Genomic DNA, 22570 nt, shown 5'->3' with positions numbered 1-22570 from the left:
AAATATAAAACAATGCTGGAAGAAAACCTGTTAGAATGAAAGACTTGAGTCTTGGGGATGTTTTCAGATGTTCTCCAATAAACGTGACATTTTTGTCACTAGACAGGTGAGACGTAAAACATTTACAACAAATGTTTTACACTGCATAGTGTTAACACAGGAAGGCAGAGTAAAAATAAGCATGCTACACTCTTCAGGGTTTCCTTTGCAAAGATCTTGAAGCTTATTTAGGATTTTTCTTCAGCTTCACATTTACAAATAATTCTACATTTGAATGTATGGAGTTTTGTGGTTTTGAAGTGACAACAGTAATTTGATGTTTGTTTATGTAACTGGTTACCTAGGTTTATGTTATTTTTGTTTATAATGTTATTAGTGCAGTGTTGCCCTTTGACCCTTTACAATGTCTTGTCAATACAAAACTGACGGGGTTAATCTAGAAGTAGAAGATTTTGCTTAAAAAATGAACCTGTAAATCTTTGAAATCCCCCAAGCAAATAAAAATGTTGTAGCATAACTTATAACCACACTTTTGTAGCACGTTGTGACTCACAGTTTAGACAACACACATTGCTTGAAGGGGTTTCTGTCTTGATGGATTTAGCAAAAAAACAGATGTGCCTAGACAGCTGGAGAAGAAAACAATTAATGTTGTGATGTTTTTCCTTTTTGTAGATGAAAGAGACAGAGTGCAGAAAAAGACCTTTACAAAATGGATAAATCAGCATCTATTCAAGGTAAGACGTACTGTCTGGCAGTAGTTTGCAAATGTTTGCTTATTAAAACTGATAGTATATGAAAGCTGTACTGATCATATGTTGGGCAAGTCTTTTTCCTGTCACATTTATCAAAACCATTTTCATGTTACATGCACAGTAAATCATTTATTGCTAGTTTTTTTTTTTTTTGTTAGGTTCCAACATGTTAACATTCCTCCTGAGACGTTATTAAAGCTTGCTGAAAGTCATTTAGGAAGACATGTGTAGCTTCTCTGCAGCAGCAACAGGTTTTCTTTTGTTGAGGGGTAAATGTGAAACGCTTACTACGTGGTTTCATCTGTGTTTGGAATTTAATGAAACACTTAAGAAAATAGACAAGCATGGACATGTCTCATCTGTCACGCCTTTTTGGAATATGAAGGATATGGAGAGGATATGAAAATGTTTGCATGCGTTTCAGTGATCGGATGGAATGACTCACTGCTATCTCTTAAAGGAGATTTATCTGAATCGTCTTTTATCGTCTGATTTACCTGTTCAAGAAAAATAAAATTGTTAATGTTGAAGGAATTTTATTGGTTGCAATTTGACTGCTGCGAATTACATGTAAAGCCTTGCAGAAAACAGAAACTTTGATGATCTTTGCTAATTAATTTGGCACGATGACACCAGTTTTGATTCTGCAATATGGAGAGACCATGCAGGAAATCATTGTGTTGGATGTAAGTGTGTTGCAAAAGTATTTGTAGCTGAATTTAATCAGTTTGTCACACTTTATCCTAAAGCCTTTTGGTATTTCAGTGATATTTTAAAGAGTTCATCAAAAGAGTAGATGAGGAGAAGGGAAAAATCTGATACACTGCAGCATAAATATAAATGAAAGTCACATTTTCAGATTTTCTTTCTGGTTTGGGGTCAATGTGGGAAACTGAAAATGGGAAAAACGTAAAAGGGACATGAAGTCTTTTAAAAACTACTGGACTTTAGTACATATCTACAGTATCCACATGGGGCTTTACGACTGAACAAAAATACAACTACTTGAAGTACACAACATAAATAAACACAAATCTATTAATACTGACATGCAGTCTTTAGAAAAAGGAAGTACACCCTGTGTAAAACTGAGAGTTTTATGTATCAAGACATGAAACCAAAATGTAGAAACTGTGCCATAAACTAAATAGACCTCGACTACTTTAGTCATTTTGGAACCTGAAGGGACCACGTAATTTTACTTTTTTTTTTATGGAGAACCCTGGCATTAAAGGAGGATATACTATCTTTTTCCATTACAGTATGACAAGACAGAATGCTAGGATGAAGTTCCTCTTATAAATGCTAAACGGTTAAACAGGTTTTCCCTAGTTTTGCTCCTTTTCCTTAGAAGCCTATGTTGTTTTTTACATTGCAGTTTCTCCTGTTCTGTTTGCTTTAGCCCTATGTTTTCCCTGTAATTGAATGGCATTGTTAGAAACTAATTAATCCAACAGGAAGGGAACATGTATAGAACGTTTTGTATTAAAACTCAAAGCCAGAATGTCAAAAGAAGAATAAAAGCTAAGTCGATTTTTTTTTTCCTCAGAAAAGAGACTCTGTCACTTCTCTGTCTTTTGGTTTAAAGTTTTATTTTCTGGCTAAAAAGTGTCTTGATTTCGTAACTAATTAAACCAGTGTGGTTTAATGTGTATGTAAATATTAAAGCGTGAATGCTGATCTTGTATTACCAGATATAAACTAACAGCAAATATGGTCCACTAAACACATTGAGCACAGTGACCTATCAGTGTCCAAAGGATCAGTCTGAGACAGTCAGGCTGTTTGTGCTACTGCATCAAGAATACTTTGCAGAGTATCTGCAGTATGACCCAGCAAATAGTAAATCTCTTGAACAAAGCACAATTAGGCACAATTGTAATACTTTTCTGAAATATTAACTTGTAATTTGAATTGTCCCCCAGTCAGCATTTTAAAAATGTACAATATTTGTGGGACAGATTATAACTCACTGCTTTGTACCACTTACAGCATAAAAAATAAAATTCACTTTGTCAAATTAAGTCACGCAGCTCTGATGGCCTTTTAGCCTCTTATCTCCAGCTTAATGCAGACATTACTGTGAAAACACTGCAAACTTTCTGACTCGGTTATTCATTTTAAAAGACAGTAGGAAGAGTTAAGCTTGAGATCAGAGCCTGTGCTGTACATTCAGTTCAACCAGTCTGATCATTAGGATCAGATTTTACGTGACAAGGATGTTGGCTTCCTTCAATGTTTAAGGCAGATTGACAGTGGTGAATAGAACCATTTACCAATTTGTTTTTGGAAGGATGCTAGAGGCTCATCGAAACTGTTAGTTTTAGTTCTTGCTTTAGGAATCACGGCTGTGCAGGCTATGTAAACCTTGACACAATCTTGGCAGGAAAAAAATAAGGAGATAATGAAATTACCTCCTTAGAATTACATATGGATTAGAAATCGCATACCAAAATAAAAAAGTTTGAAAACCATTTTCATTTTATTTTAACTAAGGTACATAATTTTTACATGCATTTTCAGAGATAATGATGGAGTATGGAGCAGTCAGTATGGAGTGTCAAACATGCCACAATTCAGAAAAATAAATTAGAAAAAATATAAAAAAAGCATAGGTTTTTCTTACCTGCCAGCATGACTCATCAAGACTGTTGGTTAGGAATAAGTATGCTCCAATCAAGATGATTGACCTATTGTGTCCTTACGATGTTGGTGACCACAACAGTTGAAGTAATATCTTTGTGCAGCTCATTCATTTAAACCACTAATCATATTCAATTGACACATTAATTCATTTGGTTAGCCTAAATGTCAATCACACATCTTTTTATTTTGATTCCTGGTACTTTTGTCTCTTCATACAAAGGGTTTCACATGCAGTCAATGAGGAATTAGAGGTGCTGAGTTATAGGTTAAGATTTTCTTTGCTGACTCAATAATGCAAACATACTGATCTATTCTGGCTCCACAGCTGTGGTTGCTATCAGGGAATAAAGTCCTGAAAGTCCTGTGTTAAAGCAGGTCAATGGGCAGCTGACTGATTTCAAGGGGATGCTATTTAGGCCAGGGAGGACAGAGTTTCTGATTGCTGTTGTTTAGCACCTCTCTTAAGTTGCTAGATGAAGTGTCACGCTGATAACCTTGGAAGACTTTAATGACAAATGCTTCTCTGCATACTTTTGTTATTGGCTGTACTGTCAGGACAATTTAGAGGATTTTATAGTGAATTTTCAGCTAAATTTGCACAGGGTAAGAATGTTGTATAAAGGTTCAAACGTATACAAACAGCATTTTGATAAATATCCCTTAGCAAGTCACAGACAAAAATACTCTCTTTTCTGTAGCCTTCAGCAAACTTCTTGGTAGAAATGGGAAAGCTAATTCGGTTGGTTTCCAGAGACATGATTCCAGACTTCATGAATTTTAATATGGTTGAGTTAATGAGATTCTGAGTTGTCAGTAAATATAATAAAATAAATATGTGTGTATAGAAATAATGTCTTTCTAAACTTCTCGGATACCATAAAGTAGAAAAGTTCAGTAATAATAAAGAAACTTGTATATGAAACTGCCTTATTTTGCGTAAGAATGTGTGAATATTAAACAAATAAATCCTATATCGCATGTAATGTATAAAATAAATTCTAAATGTGAATAAACAGCAGCAGGACAGTAATTTGTGCAACTTGCAGACATTTTATCTTCCTTCTTGTTTCTGCAGGTACGAAAGCACATAAATGACCTGTATGAAGACTTACGAGATGGACATAACCTGATCTCACTGCTGGAGGTTTTGTCTGGAGACACACTGGTGAGTTTGTGCTTTTTATTTTACATGCTTCCTAAAAAGATGAGGGCTCAGATTTACAAGGAATAAAATCTGATTATCTTTTGGCTCTCCTGAAATTGGATTTTGATACTGAAGTTAGCGCCACTTTTAAAGAGATCCGTCCGATAACCCAGACATCTAGAGATCTTGTCATACAGCACAGACTGTGCTACATTTTCAGTGTGGTTGCTCTGGTACTTTCTCTTTGCTCTTATGTAACTTTAACTTAGTGAAGAGGGAAATCCTGGGATTTTAATCCCTGTAATCAGCTTTTCTGCTCCATCCACTAAAGTAAAATAAAAAAATAAAAAAAACATACTTTTTTTTTGCTGGTAAAACATCAAATATTAGATGCTTTTTTGAAAATCTAACATATTAACATAAAATTCCTGCATTAATTACATGATACGTATTTCTAAATGTTGCTTTGTTTGTTTTGCCTTTGGTTTTTTGTAAATGATTGGACTGAAGGTGTTATTGCCCTTGATATTTAAGACAAAAACCTAATTTCTTTCCTTATATACAGTGTTACCCAATGCTCTGTTTAGCGTTTGCTTTTGCGCAGCAAAATACTACAAGTGTATTTTTTAAAAAAAAGATCAACAAAACCTATTTAAGAAAAAGTTGTTAATGTTGTATGGAATGCATAGACACTCGGCGATCTCAAGGTCAAGACAGTACGACATCAGTGTTAATGGATCACAGAAAGGTTTTATAACCTCATTTCAGAGTGAAGACAAAGACAATTCTCCTGAACTAAACTTGATAGTTCAGGTTCTGTTGCTTTCTTTGCTATAGCATCATATTGATATGGCCAAATGTATCACTTCTGCACTCTATATGCTTCCACAAATTCTGAAATCTGTAAAATTTAAGTTTGTAAATTTACAAATTTACCTTGTAAATTTGCCTCCACCAGTTTGAGTTTTCCTGTGGAAGAGGAAACACTATCGTTATCTTCATCAGTTTAACAACAATATGAGAGCGGGGTTTGTGTAGGTTGTACAGTATACTGACAGGTCTAAAAGATAGGTCTGCGTACTATTTTCTTTGTTGAATTTGGAGCCTAAATGTTTGCAGATTGTTTTTCTGTAAACCAGAATTTTCAGGATTATTATTTTTTTGCTCTGTACTGTTTCTATTTAAACAATGTAGAGCAGAAGCTATAATGAAAAAAAAATAAGTAAATGGTATTACAAAAAGAAAATGATCAAAGTGTCTGATTTCCAATTCAAATTTAATAATAGTTAATGGAATTTTTGTCTTTCTATAATGTAATAATTTGCATCTGTTAACAAAATTGAAAATTGAAAAAGGATTTATAGTGAAAGTGATATCTAATTTGTGAAGGTTCTGATTATATGCAGAATTCTAAGTATGATAATTCATTTTTAAAATATGTCTAAAAACTCTATTTGCCTACATCAGTGTATGAGACTTTCATTTGATCACTTCTTTCATTCATCCAAATACTGGCATCCCCCCTCTTACATCAGTGTTGTGTTCATCCTCTAAGCACTTGTTTGTTTTTTTCTGTTTATTCCCTACTACTCCTCATCCCTCTCTCTCTCCATTCTTTGACTGGTTTCTGTCCGTTGTCCAACTTTCCTATGATTTGGTGGCTCTGTTGGTGTGTGTGTGTGTGTGTGCGTGTGTGTGTATGTGTGTGTCCATGTCTTCCTTTTCTTCCTTATGTGTTGCCTTTTCGGTGATAAAGCAAAGGGAGCGTGATTTTCTGAAGACGTTGCGGTTGGTGAGTGGGAGAGAAGCATGTGCGGTTGAGCAGCATGGAGACACGGTGGATGATGATGATGATGATGATGATAAGGGGGTACGTGTGGCTTGCACCCTTACAGTAGCCCACTAATTCAGCTCATGTTGTGGCATTTGAGTAGAAGCATAGAAATATCCATACAATACGGTTTCTTTTCTTACAGGCCTGTGTAGTTATTTCTCCAGCTGATGATGACATTTTTTGCCCATTGTTGAACATATTTTCCTTTTTTTCCACATTGTTTTAAGGCACTTTTGCTTTGGGACTTTTTTGATGAAGGCATAATGGAATTATGTTTAAATTTTATGGTGCAATAAAAATAATGCATAGCGTTTCCTGGGACCATTCACTTCAGTTCTTTACAAAAACTGCAACACGTGATCAGCCACACCCATGTATAAAAAGCATTGAAAAAGTCTCCCTTGAAGGCTTTCACATCCACATCACTAGCTCCACACATCATGAAGTCATACAGTTAATTCTGTCTGAACCTCTATGATGATTAATTTTTTCTTTGCCTTTAAATTGTGGATTTGGAAATATTTAGCTGCTGAAGCTCTCTGAATGGCCTTCACTAAACCTTTTTTGTTTTTTCTTTAGTACCGTTGCTTTACTACAGAGAGAGACAGGATGGCTGGATGCAGTTCAAGCCTTTCACTGCTGCTTCTGCTGCTGCATCCTGGCTCGAATGCATTTTCCATTTCATTACCTCATCATGCTGTGGCCCGTAGCCGTTCATGAGCATTTGCCACAGAAGATCATAATACAGCACTATATAATCATCGGTGGCACTGAGATCCGAATGGATGTTGATTTATTTCATTCATCCATTTTGGCTTTAAGAGTCGCTTTTCCTTTTGGTTTTGAGATTTGATTTGTTTTGAACTAATCTATATGGCTTGAGTAGATGGAAAATGTTCAGCACACGGGTGGTTCACCACACTTTATTCAGCTTATGCACACAGTTTGAGTGGATTTAAAATGGCAACAATTGTTGTGGATTCCACGTCTGTCAGTTTGTTCTTTTACTTTTTTTTTTTTTTTTACCTCTTCAGATGTAGGGGTAAGATGCATGTTCTGTGTCATTTGTTTTTTACCTCTTCATTTTCCCACCTGATTTTCCCTGATTTTAAGTATCTGATTAAGCATACAGCTGTTTTTCCATATTTATCTCTACAGCCTCGGGAGAGAGGAAGGATGCGCTTCCACAGACTCCAAAATGTACAAATAGCTCTGGATTATTTAAAGAGGCGACAGGTAAAGGACCTGTTCATGGTCATTTTCAGGTTTTTGTTTTTTCTTGTAATTGGAAAAATGCCATAAAGAAAATATCTCTTTATAGCCTTTTGTAATCTGAATGATCAATAATTATTTCTGATAGTAGCCAATGGAATGCTATATTATACATGTAAGAGAAGAATAGTTGCAATGCAGTAATAAAATTTAAAAGGAAAACTTAACTGCTGAGCTGACATTTTAATAAGCTTCCTTTCATTTTGTAGCAGCTAGCTTGATCAGAGTGGCTAGCATAACTAATAGCATAACATCAGTATTCACTTAAAGAATGTAAACGCCAACTTTAACTTTGAGACTTCTAAAAGCTTGTCAGCATTTCTTCTTCCTGCACAGTTTTGACAGACAAAAGTTGAAACTTAAAGGTGAATTCACTGATTCGACAAAAAATTCCCAGGCCAGGTCTGACCGGATCGTTATAGTTTGAGTATTCTTCCTTTAGTAACAGCAACCACACTAAAAAAGTGTTGTGGTTAGACTGACCAGTTAGTGCTTAGGTAGGGTACATTTACTGACTGGAAAAGGACGGACTTTTGAGATTTTATCCAGCTGACCAGTCAGCTGATTCCAGGCATCAGCCGACACAGATTTAGATTTAAATTATTAACATTCAACAGAGATGGTAGTTTTTGCTAGAAAATTAGACAGTTATCTCTCAAAGGACAAGAAAATGTAAGAAGAGGGCAAACATTTTTGTACCTCTTTATTTATATTTGCTGATGAACACCAGGTCTTTAAGGATGGAAGTTCTCCTTCCTATGACCTTCACATTTAGCTCCTCCCACAGATTCAAATCAAAACTCAGACTAGGCCTTTTCAAAAATGTTATTACACTGAGACAGGAGAAACATGTTGGTAAAATTTACAAATAACTTTAAACCTAAAATAAAATGCTTATGTGTGCAGATATATTATAATTTGAGATGACTAGCCATTTCCTTACTTTGACCACAAAGAGATGACCATTACTTAGTAACAAATGATGCGTTCATTTGTTTAACTTCTTTTGTAACTCCCTATAATACCTTAAATTAATTTTAGCTGCTCTAAACATAAATGATACCATTGAATTTGTGGAGACTAAAATTCCCAGCAGAGAGACTTTAAAGCTCTCCGGTTGCATCCCCTCCCCCTCGGCTGTACGCAGGGTGTACAGATGAACACAGCCTCATTGAGCTGTAGCCAGATGTGACGTACAGCCACAAACAAAGGATTCATGGAAGACCACAGATGAGATAATGTATTATTCCAGCTAAATCGGAAACAAAATGTGTTTGTGCAGTGTTGCTACTGATAAAGTAATCTAGCTATTAAAACTTCTTTAGATCTGAGTAGATCTAAAGAAGTCAATGAGTAGGCTGTAATCACTTCAATGTGGAGTGATTACAGCCATTCTAGTTTAACAAGGCTGTCAGGAACCAATGATGGCTCTTCATAAATCCAGACACTGTAGACTTTGCTCTACTTCAATTTGAGAGACATCTCTAAAATACTTATCACTTTCTGATTCTGGCATGTGGTAATGTCCTAGCAAGTTTATATAATTCCCTGAGGTCAAAGCCATTATTGCACAGAGTTCACCTGAAACGTTACCATTCAGAAGTTTTAGACTAGGCTGCCACCTTGTGGTGGTTGTTACACATGACCAGGAAAATTTAACAAAACATAGTTGCAGTTATTTTGTGTGTGATTATTACAACTAATAAACATGTAAGGATGTGTTGTACTGATTGTAGACCTTATATCTCTAGGTCAAACTTGTAAATATCAGGAACGATGACATCACTGACGGAAATCCAAAGCTGACCCTGGGATTGATCTGGACCATCATTTTGCACTTTCAGGTTAGTGATGGATCTCATTCTGTAGTAACGCAGCTTTATTTCTTTCAATGACTCTTTTATCTCTTATCAATGAACTCATAGTCTCATTAATAAAAAAATAAAAAATAAAACTTCACTGGTGAACTATTGCACTTCTTCAAGTTCTTTTTAATGTTTCATCACATTTGCAGCCACTGATTTATTTCATTTGGATTTTATGTAATAGTCCTTCAAAAAAATGCTTATAATTGTAAGTGAAAGTTGGTAAAAGTACTTTGTAATGCTGCCTTTTTCTGTGACCATCAGTTTCCAAGTCTTTATATTTATGTCGGCACATTGACAAGGCCTTTCTCACAGCTTAATATAGTTTGAGCTAAACCGTTCTATTTTAACTCCGGCTGTGTGTTTAGGGAAGGTGACTATCCACTACAGGAATTAAGCATTTTGCAGCCTTTAACACATTTTACTTCAAGATTGCTGGCTTGTGGTTTCTTTTTGTTGTTTTTTTTGCCATGTCTGCACCTGAGGTGCAATTCTCCAGAGGTCAGATGATAGGTATTTTGGGAAGTCAGAGAAAATGGGATCGGGTAAAACAATCTTGCCACACCCTTCAGATTTTTATTTACAGAGAATTAAAAAAAATTGTGAGTCATTTTCTTTTAACTTTAGAACTGTACACTATTTTTGGTTGATCAAAACAAAAAATATTATTATTTTTTAATATGTTAGAGTCTGTAGTTGTAAAGAGATAAATAAAAAGGTACTTTTACAAAGGGCTACTTTAGGAAGATCTCTAGTTCTAAATGACCTTTTTCTTAAATGTTCTTTAATTATGCAAAACATCTCTACATTCAAATAGACTAAGCAAGTGAAAAACCATATTCATTGTTTACTTTGTATTTTCTCAAATCTGCCTTTCATTTTACAAGAAAAAAAATTCTGTTTTGTACATATTGATACATGCAATCATTTGAGGCATTTTGTGTTATTTTTGAGGAGTTCTAAATATGCTGTGCACTCTAAACTCTCAACTGAGGTATATGGTGCTGTAGATCCTCAGTATTCTCCTAAAAATTTTTCCCTCTGGGAACACTTAATCACCCTAATGCTGTTACATAAATCATGTCACATGAACATCCAGGTGCCCAGTGAGGTATTCAGCAACTATCCCCCAAAAAATTCTTCCTTTCATGTGTACTTCGATTCTCTCCTGCTTTTAGACAGTATGGTTTTTAAATCTTCATAATTTTGAATCAGGGACATAATTACTTTAAATCAATATGTCATTTATACTTTGAGCCTGTGTTTATTCTCTGATCTTAAGGATAGAATTAGTGCACATCTGATTGCTCTGTAGCGCCTGAATGAACCGAGTGAAAGCAGCAGATTGAATTTTGCCTCGACTCAGACAAGCTGACAGGTAGCGTCCATGATTCTGCCAACACCTGCCGCTGTCCGTCTCACGCAGGCCCCGGAGCGTTTGGCGGTGCGGCACAGGGCCTGTTTCTTCTTGCTCTGCAAGGACATCAGGGCACCTGATGGGTTCAAATGTTGAACTTCATTCAAGCTGCACATCTCTGTATTTTATTAAAAAACCGAACTGACAGAAAACTGACAGGCGTCAACAGAAGGAATTTTATAATAAATGCTTTATTTTTACTATGTCTGACAGAGGAATCCGAGATTAAACTCTTCACCTGAGGAACATTGTGTTCATGCTCGTCTTACTGCTCAAGGCTAATTTTTAAAACTTACCTAAGTTTTGTTTCAAATTTTCAACTTTCTATTTCATACAAAGTTCGTTTTTTTTAGTCTTGTCTGAGCAGGGATATGGGCAGTGCTGTAACAAAGCATCCAAAGGTGTACTCTTAGATACTGCATTTCTATGTGGGAATCATAATGTTTGAGTCTGGCTGCTGCCATGGTACCGCTGTAGCACTTCACTAACGTCAGGGGTTTTAGGCACTTGTGTGACATCCTTGTTTATTTAGCCCTGATTGTGTCACTGCTTCTCTCTGCAATGCATCTATTTTGTCATTATGTAGCTAGCATAAATGTGGGTTGATGAGTCACTCTTTAATTTTGCTGTTATTAAAACTCAGTCGCTAACGAAGAATGCTGCAACCGGAACAGCAAGTCTTGCTGCATATCATTAACTTATAATTTGCTGGTATCTGGAGAAATAAGCTAATAATACAAAACAAATAGGATCCAATCTGCTTTTATGCTATATCTTTAGAAGATGAACTGTTATTTGGACTGTACTAAGTGTCCGGTGACTGTGACCTCTGGAGAAATTTCAATATTATGCTTCACAGGGACATGTAGTATTTTTAGATTTACCCTGATGCTCATTAAACATGTTGCCAGACGGTTCTAGTAGCTCTAATAGTTTTATAAACTGAGCCACTTCCTGATCAGACTATTAGCGACTTTCAAAACTGTTTGTTGTAATGTTTGCTTTGTCTACTGGGACTCACCCCCGACCCCTCCTCTGGCACAGCTATTGTAATTTGATCGATAAATAAAGTGAAATGACTTTTTGTCCAGCTTCTCATGCTCTTTTAGTACCATTCTGATTTTCAATTATCCTTCCTACTCTTGTGAGACTCTCTCCAGCTCATGAGGTCACAATTTCTGTGCAAAAGCATAATATGTCGCTTTTGCTTCACAGTATGTTGCCACTGTTGTAAAGAAATTTAGAAATAGCTGTTATGTGTGGACTTATTCTTTTGGGGGGGAGGGAAAAAAGCAGACTAACCAGATTTAAACTGGTTTGTCCGCAAGTCTCTTTCATTCTCGGCCAGCTGACTGCCAGAAGCACGTGGGTCACGTCTGCGTGTGCATTTATGGTGTTTGCGCCGGATTAGCAAAGCTGGGAAAATGTTTCAAAGGTCAGCAAAGACTGTAGTGTAAGAGGAGAGAGCACGGAAGAGGCGCAGCGTGAGAAAAGGCTGTCCGGTTCTCAGCAGGAAGTTAAAGGACGAAGTCGACTTCTCTGAGTGCAGAGCTTCTTGTCTCTCTGCCAGACTGCAGCTGCTTTTCTATGTTCCTCTGCTCTAGTTATCTAATGGCTTTCCGTCAGTGGGATAATGCTTCTATAGATTGAGAGGTAGCTCACTGGATGTTTAAATCCCTCTGCTGTTTGGGGTTCCGGCACTGTCGATGGAAGAGTATTCAAAGATCTGACAGCCATGGGAAACATCTGTGGCTGTGTTCGTGGACCTAAAGAAGAATGCTATGTTGACCCCAAGAAAGCTCCGTTAAGTCCTGGATCTAAAGAACTCAGAGGACGTCAGTATTTTCAGAGGAAAAAGAGAAAATCAGAAGATTTAAAGCCTAATGCACCAAGTAGGAGTTCCCCAGGTGAATTCATCGGAAGCAGTACTGTCTGCAATAGTTCTGAGCTTCAAGATGACTCAGAAGACAACTCTAAGCGAAACCAAACGGAGATTAATGAACTCTCCCAGGTGGAGAACCAACTAACCAGGCAAGGTAGTCTCAGCGAAGGTGTTTATATTGGAGAGGTACCAGTTATTGTCCTCAGAGGCGATGGTAATCCACCTCTTGACACAAGGATGGCGTGTAGGTTGGAGAGTTTGTCTGCAGACATTGAAGATGATCACATCTGCAGGAAAGCTGTTGAAGGAAAGCTCCACGGTGTTAGTGCAAACTCCAAGAATGTCTCGGCCAAAGATGGTCTGCTTGTAAAGAAGCTCCTGCAGCGCCAGCTGAGACGGGCTGTTAGCTTCGGAGCGGTGGAGCACATGTTACGAACTCTGAAGGGCAATGACATACCCGGGAGCGAGGAGATGTTTGCAAAGATCATATGTGGGTCTCAAGCACACAGAAGGAGGAGACACAGGACATACACCTGCCCTGGTTACATCGAGCCTGCTCCAGCTCCTGCCAAGTCTGTTTCCACCCAACACAAGGTAAAAGGATAGAGTGCTATAAATAGTTACCATGGGTGGGATTCAGGGCAGGGTGAAAAAGTGGTGCATCTGAACAGTGATGGTGTCTGTTTATAATAAGGTGGCGCTACTGCTATATTAAAAATGTAGCTTCTTCATTGCCAAACATAATTTTAGATTTCTTTTAGATAGTCAAAATTGGTGGGTTCAACTTATGTTTCTTTACTGGTGATTGGTTACTCATGGATTTATTTCCTGTGGAATTGAGATCTGAATACAATAAGAATGTACTTTTTTTTGCTACTCCTCAATTTTACCTGGACATATTTGGGGTCTTGGTCATTCTGGAACAGTATTCCATGGCCCTACCGTAGATTCACATCCTGCATGCTCTTTGGCTCCATGTATGAGCTCCTCCGGGTGTTGAAGTTATCTTGTGTCCTTAGACGGAACTGCCCTTGAAGCACTAGGTTTTCACCTCTGTTTCCCTGTAGAAATGGTGTTGTTCAGTTCATACTCACCATTTATTTTTCTTCCAAACACAGCAAGATAAGTTGATAATAAAGAACTTGCACTTGGTTTTATCTAATCTCGGCATTTTATCCCAATCTTTCTCTAAATACTTTAGTCATATTCTCTGACAGATTTAAGTTAAGCTTGTCTAAAGCTGCATCATATGAAAACATGTAATATTTGATAATGTTGTTGAATTTGATAATGATATAACAAATAAGTCTACTACATACCTAACATGATGCTTCTTATGGACTTGGATAAAGAAAAACTGTTGTTTGAAGGGGGTCAAGTACTTATTGTTTAATTTGTATATAACATATTATAATGTTTGTTTAATAATCTGTCTCTCAAATTTCAAGTGAAGCTAAAATAAAAGTTAGATTGTTTTTTTTTTTTTGCACAAATTAAGAAAAGCACTAAATCTACAGTGGTTGATATAGTTATTTCTCTCATTTTAAATTTCCCTGCATAAAACATACACTTAGCGGTTATTTGCTCATAGTGTATTTTGTATCTGCTTTGTGTTGCTTTTTTGTTGTTGCTTACTCATTATTATTATTATTATTATTATTATTATTATTATTATTATTATTATCTTTTTCGTTATTGATTTGCTGGTGTTTTTGTCATTTTTATAGTGTTTCCACATTTTTGGTTTCTCATAATATTTACAAAGTTTCCAAAATTTGAGCAAGTACTATAGACATTGTTTAAATGTATTCGGAGTTGACTCTAACTGCGACCTGTGAAGTGGCACTGTTTGCGTTGCGTCATGCTCATGCTCAAGTGTGAGCTGTGAAATAGTTGGTGAATTTATTATGCAATTCTGTCAAACATTGGAGACCTGTCGACCTTTGCCAAGGAGAGGCATTGCATTTAGTGATTCATATTTAATTGCAAATATCTAATGCCTATTTTGTTATGTCTCATCTAGATTTATTAGATTTATAAGAGTTGTTCATCTTATCAGTCCTTTAAAGTGCTCTTATACTTTATCAGGGAGAGGAATGTTGATTTAAGATGGTTCTTCTGAAAGTTTTATTTTACAAAGCTGAACAGAAAAAGATCAAAACCTAAATATGTGGACATGTTGGAATGGTTCTTGCAAAATGCAGGGCACAGTAAAGACACTGTCAATGGATAGGTTGTCAAAGATATGACAACCATGGAAAACATCTAGGGCTGTGTTTGTGGACCTAACGGAGAATGCTGCTTCTCCTTTAGAAAGAAGGATAAGCAGTAAAGAAAGCGCCACTAAGTCCTGGATTTAAAGAGCTCAGAGGTTGTTTGTATTTTCTGAGGAAGAAGAGGAAGTCAGAAGATTTAAAGCCTAATGGACTAAGACAGTCTGTTCAACTCAGCTGAATAAATATTATTTTTATAGCACCAATTCACAATTAGTGTCATCTCAATGCTCTTTGCAAGACAAACTCATTCCATGTATTTACAGAAATACAGAAGCAATTTAGTCCAAACATAGTCATTCAAATTTATATTCTAATTTCATACGTTATAATTCTATTATAGTTATGATGAAGCCTTTCACCCAGTTGATTACTTGAAACAATTGAGTTTGTAGCGTTTCGGCCTCCTCCGACATGAGCGTTACGCTAACAGTGGACAGTTGATTGCATCAAGTTGTTAAACTTCCAGCAATCTTTCATACTGATCACGTGGCAATAGTGGAAAGGAAAACTACCTTTTAACAGGAACAATCCTCCATAGGAATCCAGCTTTGTGTAAATGGTCGTATCCCGTAACTGACTGGAGGTTTTAGAAGACAGGGTGGATAAATATGGAAGCACTGATCCTGGAGCTCTTCCTAAGTTAAGGAAAACATAAGCTGGGTTAGTGGCAGCAGCAGCTCCTTTAGTGGCTTTATCTAGTAGAGAAACACGCCTATTTTAGATAAGATTTTTTCCAAAAATCTTGGCTCAAATCTCTGGAATGAAAAACTCTGGAATGAAAAGCAAAGCACATTTGACTAGGAGAGAGTAATTCAGCAGAGACAATCAGCTGGTCTATTTCTGCAATTAAGTTATGGTTCTCTCTACCAGGAAAACAAAAAGAGACTATACATCATATTGCAGCAGCAGACTGAAGTACTCTGTTGGAAATGTAGGCTTCTTATTTCCTGATTCTCAATAAAAAGTCAATCAATAAAACAGACAAACTCAATAACTACTTTTTTTCTTTCTTCAAAGAGACATACACAAATACAATACAGATGTCAAGCTTGAAGCATTAAACTCTGTTATTCAGTGCCCATAATATTAGCTTATATTTAGAATACTTCACCATATTTATTCACATGCCATGACATCAACTGAGTAGCACAAACTTCATTTTAATCAGAGAGATTGTGAGATGTTGTGACTCCAGATTTTGCCAAAATTCATAAAACATTTTTGGATGTTTTATGAACTTGGATGAAGCTGTGCCATTAAAGGCGATGAAGGGTATGCTTGAAACCACATGATCAGAAGAAATCTGGAGTTGTAGTTGCAGCAGCCTGTACATTGAAACAAGTATTTGTACTTTCACCAGACTCTTTATTAGGTACACCTTGCTAGTATGGTCTGATACTTTGAATGAGTGTGCTCCCTCTGCTCTGTGGTAGATCTCGGATATCCACGTCACAGGGGAGTCTGAGGACATGACGGCCAAGGAGAGACTACTGCTCTGGTCTAAACAAATAACAGATGGCTATGTAGGCGTACGATGTGACAACTTCACCACTTCCTGGAGGGATGGGAGGCTGTTTAATGCCATCATTCACAAATACAGGTACAGTTTCACAGAATGGTAATGTGTTTGATGAGACTACTCTTTAGGACTATTTCATATGGGCTTAACGCAACTTTTTTTTTTCATTTTTTCCTCTTACTTCAGGCCAGATCTGGTCGACATGAGCCGGGTGTCGACGCAGACCAACCGCTCCAATCTGGAGCAGGCCTTTACCGTAGCTGAACAGTTGGGGGTGGCCAAGCTGCTCGACCCCGAGGGTAAGACCTGTACGGTGTCCCCTCTGCACCTTTGAGTCAGAAATTATCTCAGAACTGTGAGAAGCTCATTTTCATCTAACCTTTAGAGTGCAGTTGGGATAAATATGTGCTTTTTACCTGTTATGAAAAAATGAAGCTCCACTGGCTCCGTCCAGTGATCCTACTCTGATCTGCAGAAATGCACTGCTCTCAATCAGAAACAACCACACAGATCCATGAGGAATGTCTTGCAGACCTCCAATTGTTGTTCAAGCTCAAAATTCCCAGTTTGTTGCAGCTATGCTAATGGTGGAGATACAACCAGGAAACAGGAAAGCTATTTATCTGCCATCAATGGTGGCCATGCTTTTTAGCCTGCATTTTCATGGCTGGCTCTGTTGTGGAGGAAGGCCTGTAGTGCATTTTAGCTGAGACTTAAATTAAATAGATTACAGCACATTTATCAAAATGTTTTTGTTCATACAAACTTGTTTATACCAGTTTCTAAGACCTTGATAGACCAATTTTATTTTATTTTTTATTACCTTAAAACCATCAAAGAAGACATGTTTGTTCTCAGCATGTTATATGGTCTTTCCTGACCTGTTGGTTTCAACTTTGCTCATCAGACGTTGATGTTCAGTCACCGGATGAGAAGTCTGTGATTACATACGTCTCAACTCTGTATGACGCCTTCCCCAAAGTACCGGACGGTGTCGATGGAATAAATCCTAATGTAAGTTTGTGGCACTGACACACACGAAGGAAAAAAAAAACTGCTGACAGCTGCTTGATGGATGATGACTCTGTCTTTCAACAGGACGTTGATATCAAATGGGTGGAGTACCAGAACATGATCAAATACCTCAGCCAGTGGATAAAACATAATGTGGCCGTTATGTCAGATAGATCTTTCCCCAACAATCCTGTGGAACTCAAGGTTTGGTTCTCTATATTTTATAAATTTTAGGCACCACCAGCACTTCAACATTGTAGTTGGTAGCACTTTTACCTTGCAACAAGTAATTGTAGTAGTAGTAGTAGTAAACCTGACTGTAAGGTTTTGAAAGGATGGCTAGATTTGTGTCTTTTACTATACAGAAAACTGATTAGATGGAAGTACGTAGCATACAGCAAGATATCTGTCCAGTCAAGGTTAATTGCCTGCTTCAAACAGCATAATGTGATCCCTATCTGCTGCTGTAGATACAGTTGATGGATTTTGGAAAGAAGAAGCATCCATTAACTGTAGGATATCGATATCTTGCAACAGACAGAGTAATTCCTGAGGGATATGTGGAGCTGGTTGTGAGGGTGGTTGCAAAGAGGGGTGGTTATTTTCAAAAATGCTATAAGAGGGTCATTGTCCTGTGGAGCAATTAAACAGATTCATTTTCACTTTCCGACTTCTTTTCTCAGGCACTTTATACGCAGTATCTGCAGTTCAAAGAACATGAAATACCACTAAAAGAAAATGAGAAAACAAAAATCCAAAATCTCTACAAAATGCTGGAGGTATGGAAAACGGAAAACAACTTTCTTTTCTCTTTAACTTTCACTGCCATTCGTCGTGTGTCACACCAATAACAAGCTTGGTTTTGCTGTCGGTCTCACAGACGTGGATCGAGTTTGGACGTATTCAGTTACCCCCGAGCCATCATCCAAATGATGTGGAGAAGGAATGGGGTAAATTAATTGTTGCTATGCTGGAGAGAGAAAAGACCCTGCGGCCAGAACTGGAAAGGTATGAGCAGAGAGTGAGAGCTTCAGCACTTGTTTTTTTTTTCATTCTGATCCATCAAGATTTATTGAAAGTCTTGTCTTAAAAATGTGAACTACTCAAAAGTCAAACACACAGAGTATTATACCTGGTTCCAAATTGTCAAAAAATGACTATATGACTATATTATGAGGCACTAAACTCCTAAAATGTTTCCTAATGTGCTGCTTTATGATTTGAAGCACACTGCACCCGTTAGCGTATTGCTCTGTAATGTTGTTTTCACAGGCAGAGTGCACCCATATCATATTTCAAGCCTCTTAATGTCTTTACTGAAATTAGATACTGAGGGCACTGCTGGACACATGTGTGCGATTGGCAGAAATCCCCTCATTCTAATATTTTTGCTCAGTCAGCTGGTCTGTAGAAACACATGACTTCATGCACAGATGCACATCAGTGAGCACAATTCATAGAGGTTAATGTTCAACATGTAATGGAGTGATCTGCAAAACGTCTTGCAAACATACATAATGCATTTTATACTCATTGAATACATGATTAAGCATTGTATTTAATCCTTCTTGTTTCATAGCATAATGCTTGGAGTGAAATAGAATGTAGAGTTTGAAGTCAGAATGATGAGAGGGAGGTTGAAAAATTGTTTTAATAGCAAAAGTGAAAAACGTTTTTACAAGGATGTGAAAAAGAGCGTGTGAAATATCTGCCCACAAATGTAGTGGCTTTCAAATGTATCCATACCATTTGATTTTCAGCTAGCCAGTCTCAAGGGGTTTCATGACCTGCCACTATGCTGTGTTGTAAGTTCTCACTTTTTTAGGCAACAATAATAGTATGAAATGTCAAACTTTAGTTCAACTTTATTCTCACAATCTTATCTGTGCTGTTTAGATTTTTTTTGAAAGCCTGCTTTTATTCTCGACACGTTTTAGCTCATTGTCAAACTTTAAAAGAGAGAGAGAGAAAAAAATCTGTCACCTTGTGCAGCTGTTCCTTAATTTTTTTTTTTAGTCATGTCAAATTATATGGAAAGAAAAGGCTGTGTCAACAAGTTATCCAAAAACAACAGTCTTAAAACAGTTGTTAGCTAACTCAATTACATACCAGTTGCATTTCTTTTTTTGCATTAATATTATTTCCATGGAGATAGTGTTTTGTGTTCAGTTCTCCGTAGTTCAAACATCTTTAAAAAAAATGCAGCATCTGCTCTGGGTGTGGCTCTTTTGGCTGTGGTTCCTACAGTCCTGCTACATGTGAAGTTGCTCTGTCCCAACATGCTGTTTAATTTTCATCCCCTAAGGAGTGGGATTGTATTTCAGGGTGGCTTGTTTTACACACCCCTCGCCTGGATGGAACACTATAAATATTGGAAAGTTGGAGGTGGTTCTGTCAGTTCTGTCTAATAATGCTCGTAGTCAGTGCCATCAAGGTTTCAGACTCCAATTCTGATTGGTAGCGTCGGTTAGTCGTACACTGGTAAAAGTAATGCCTGCTTAAAATGTGAAGTAAAATGGCATTTTTGAGCAGGACCTCTACTGTTAGCAACAGTAGCTTTAATACGAGCTTTGGCTCCTGTGACAGCATCCTCACCGAGCCGTTGCAGATTAACAGCTCGGTCTTTCTCAATAACAACCTCGCCTATGGATCCAGGTGAAAATACTTTGTTCTTTCTTGACTTTTACAAAGCGTGTTGTTTTTAAGTGTGCTTATTTTATTTGTTTATTTTTTCAATCACAGTCCATATCTTGAATATCCCTCTCTGTTTTTCAGGCTTGAGATGCTGCAGCAGATTGCCAACAGAGTCCAGCGAGACTGTGTTAATGGAGAAGACAAGCTGGCACTGGCGAGAGCAGCTCTGCAGTCTGTAAGTGTTTTGTGAAAGCAGAGGTTGATAGAGAAAATAATAATTTCTGGTGTTGATAATATCTGATTTATTTATTTTTTTTCTTTCTCGTTTTAAGGATACAAAACGTCTCGAGTCAGGGATTCAGTTCATGAACGAGGCTGAGGTCGCAGGCTATCTGCTGGAGTGTGAGAATATCCTCCGACAACAAGTGGTGGACATCCAGATTCTCCTGGATGGGAAATTCCCGTTCGCGGATCAACTTGTTCAGAGGTACAAAGGGAATCCTAATTCCCCACTGAGATACTCTGTTACTTTTCAACAAGAAATATGAGCTTGTTTAAGACAATAATTCCATAATACTGATGAAAAAGTACTAGTTCCACTGTCTATTTCACTTATAATATGGGACAAATGTCTTGTTCCACTGACATAACTTGTACTTTTTCATCAATATTAAGGAATCACTCAGCCTTGTCTGAAGTAGCTCATATGTCCATCCAGCCTGATCCACTAACTGCATTGTTTGGTGTACTTTCTGAGACGGTTTCTTTGTCAAGACTTGAGGCTGATCTGGTTTCATTTCTCACTTTGTTGGCAAGGCGTAGAATATTGCTGTGCTGGAAATCAGCTTTACCTCCCTCATTTGAAATCTGGATTAAAGATGCTTTACACTTTAGTAAACTTGATAAGATTAAATTTACCCTACGAGGTTCCACAACCAAATTTTTAAAGATTTGGCAGCCGTTTTTTGATTTTGTTCAGACATTACCGTCCCGTATGGTGCCCAACTAAATTTTTGCTTTTGCCTGACCTTTTTTATTTACATTATCATATTATTTATCAAATTATTTATTTTGTCATTAATACCCATTGATGTACCTTTTTCTTAAATCCTTCCCCCCCTTTTTTTTTTTTTTTTTTCCCCCTTTCACTATTAAGACCTAGATTTATATCATTGTACTTTGCACACAAGACCTAATGTATTTTTTATTTCTTCTTCTAACATATCTACTTTCTGTTTTTTCTTGTTTTCTTTTCTTAGTCCTCTGGATTTTATTTGGGAAGGCTTATCCATGTGTTCTGTACGACTTTTGTTCGGTTCTGTTATAGAAAAAAAAAGTCTTCATATCTTGTTCATATACTTTTGCACATTTTGTATTTTGCTGTTAAAACCTAATAAAAAATTTATTAAAAAAAAAAAAAAAAATATTAAGGAATCACTGACTTAAGACAAACTCCTATATTTTAGGAAAAGTTACTTATAAGTAAATTCTGTTTGGCTTGAACTGTTATTTTCAACACAATAATAAGATATTTTCAACAGAAACGAGAAAAAAACAAGAACTATTATTGTGTTCAAATGTATAAAGTTTGTTTTGAAAATTGAATTGAAATATTACATGCAATAAAGGCAGTACTCAGTTTTTCTTAGTCTTACAAGTGAAAAGTATAATTACTTTAATTCATAACATGGTTGTTTATTTAGAATATTATTTTTAATTTAAAAACAATGATAAAAACAGTCACAATTAAAACTGATAACTGCTTCCCTCTGATATTTCCAGGGTCTCCCGACTCCGTGACGATCTCTTGGCCCTCAGAGCCGAGTGCTCCACTGTGTACAGCAAAGGTCGCACCCTGACGACAGAGCAAACCAAGCGCATGATCTCCGGCATCACGCAGAGCCTGAACTCCGGCTTTCCACAGAGCATTAACTCCAGCTTCACATCAGACATTACTCCTTCTCTCACATCAGGGGGTTTGGGTACCCCCGGATCCACATTCACCTCCGGCCTCACCCCGAGCCTCAACTCATCGCTGAGCTCACCTTTGACCCCTTCCCTGACACCAAATCTGCCGCCGGCTTCCGTCCCGAGCTACATGGGGAGCGGGGGCGGCATGGAGCCTGGCAACCTCATGCATCTGAAGCACATGCAGATCAGGAAGCCGCTGATGAAGTCGTCACTGGCGGACCCCAGCATGACGGAGGAGGAGGTCAACCTGAAATATGTGCAGGACCTCCTGAACTGGGTGGAGGAGATGCATGTGAGCAGTTTCTGTCCTTTTTTTTATTCATGTAGGCTGGGAATGTAAT

General features: G+C 37.2%; 1 protein-coding gene across 20 annotated transcripts in view; it reads left to right on the top strand.

Moving 5' to 3' along the window:
• The window catches only part of dst (dystonin), a 114053-nt gene that overhangs the window by 24124 nt on the left and 67359 nt on the right, over window positions 1–22570 (top strand). For 17 of the 20 annotated variants that reach the window (XM_016668397.1, XM_016668400.1, XM_016668398.1 and 14 more), the window contains 14 exons: window positions 676–737; window positions 4477–4566; window positions 6302–6415; window positions 7538–7615; window positions 9403–9495; window positions 16525–16691; window positions 16797–16909; window positions 17518–17624; window positions 17709–17828; window positions 18308–18403; window positions 18505–18632; window positions 20400–20493; window positions 20591–20745; window positions 22041–22521. In XM_016668397.1, coding sequence (XP_016523883.1) covers window positions 676–737; window positions 4477–4566; window positions 6302–6415; window positions 7538–7615; window positions 9403–9495; window positions 16525–16691; window positions 16797–16909; window positions 17518–17624; window positions 17709–17828; window positions 18308–18403; window positions 18505–18632; window positions 20400–20493; window positions 20591–20745; window positions 22041–22521 — 1898 coding nt within the window. Of the gene's footprint in view, window positions 1–675; window positions 738–4476; window positions 4567–6301; window positions 6416–7537; window positions 7616–9402; window positions 9496–16524; window positions 16692–16796; window positions 16910–17517; window positions 17625–17708; window positions 17829–18307; window positions 18404–18504; window positions 18633–20054; window positions 20280–20399; window positions 20494–20590; window positions 20746–22040; window positions 22522–22570 lie in introns of those variants that run through there. The other 3 variants (XM_016668399.1, XM_016668415.1, XM_016668413.1) reach the window with 2 other exon arrangements.

This window comes from Poecilia formosa, unplaced genomic scaffold (genome assembly GCF_000485575.1).
Source record: "Poecilia formosa unplaced genomic scaffold, Poecilia_formosa-5.1.2 Scaffold15, whole genome shotgun sequence".
NCBI lineage: Eukaryota > Metazoa > Chordata > Actinopteri > Cyprinodontiformes > Poeciliidae > Poecilia > Poecilia formosa.
The sequence above is the reverse complement of the archived record's forward strand: the minus strand, read 5'-3'. Positions and strand labels throughout refer to the sequence as shown.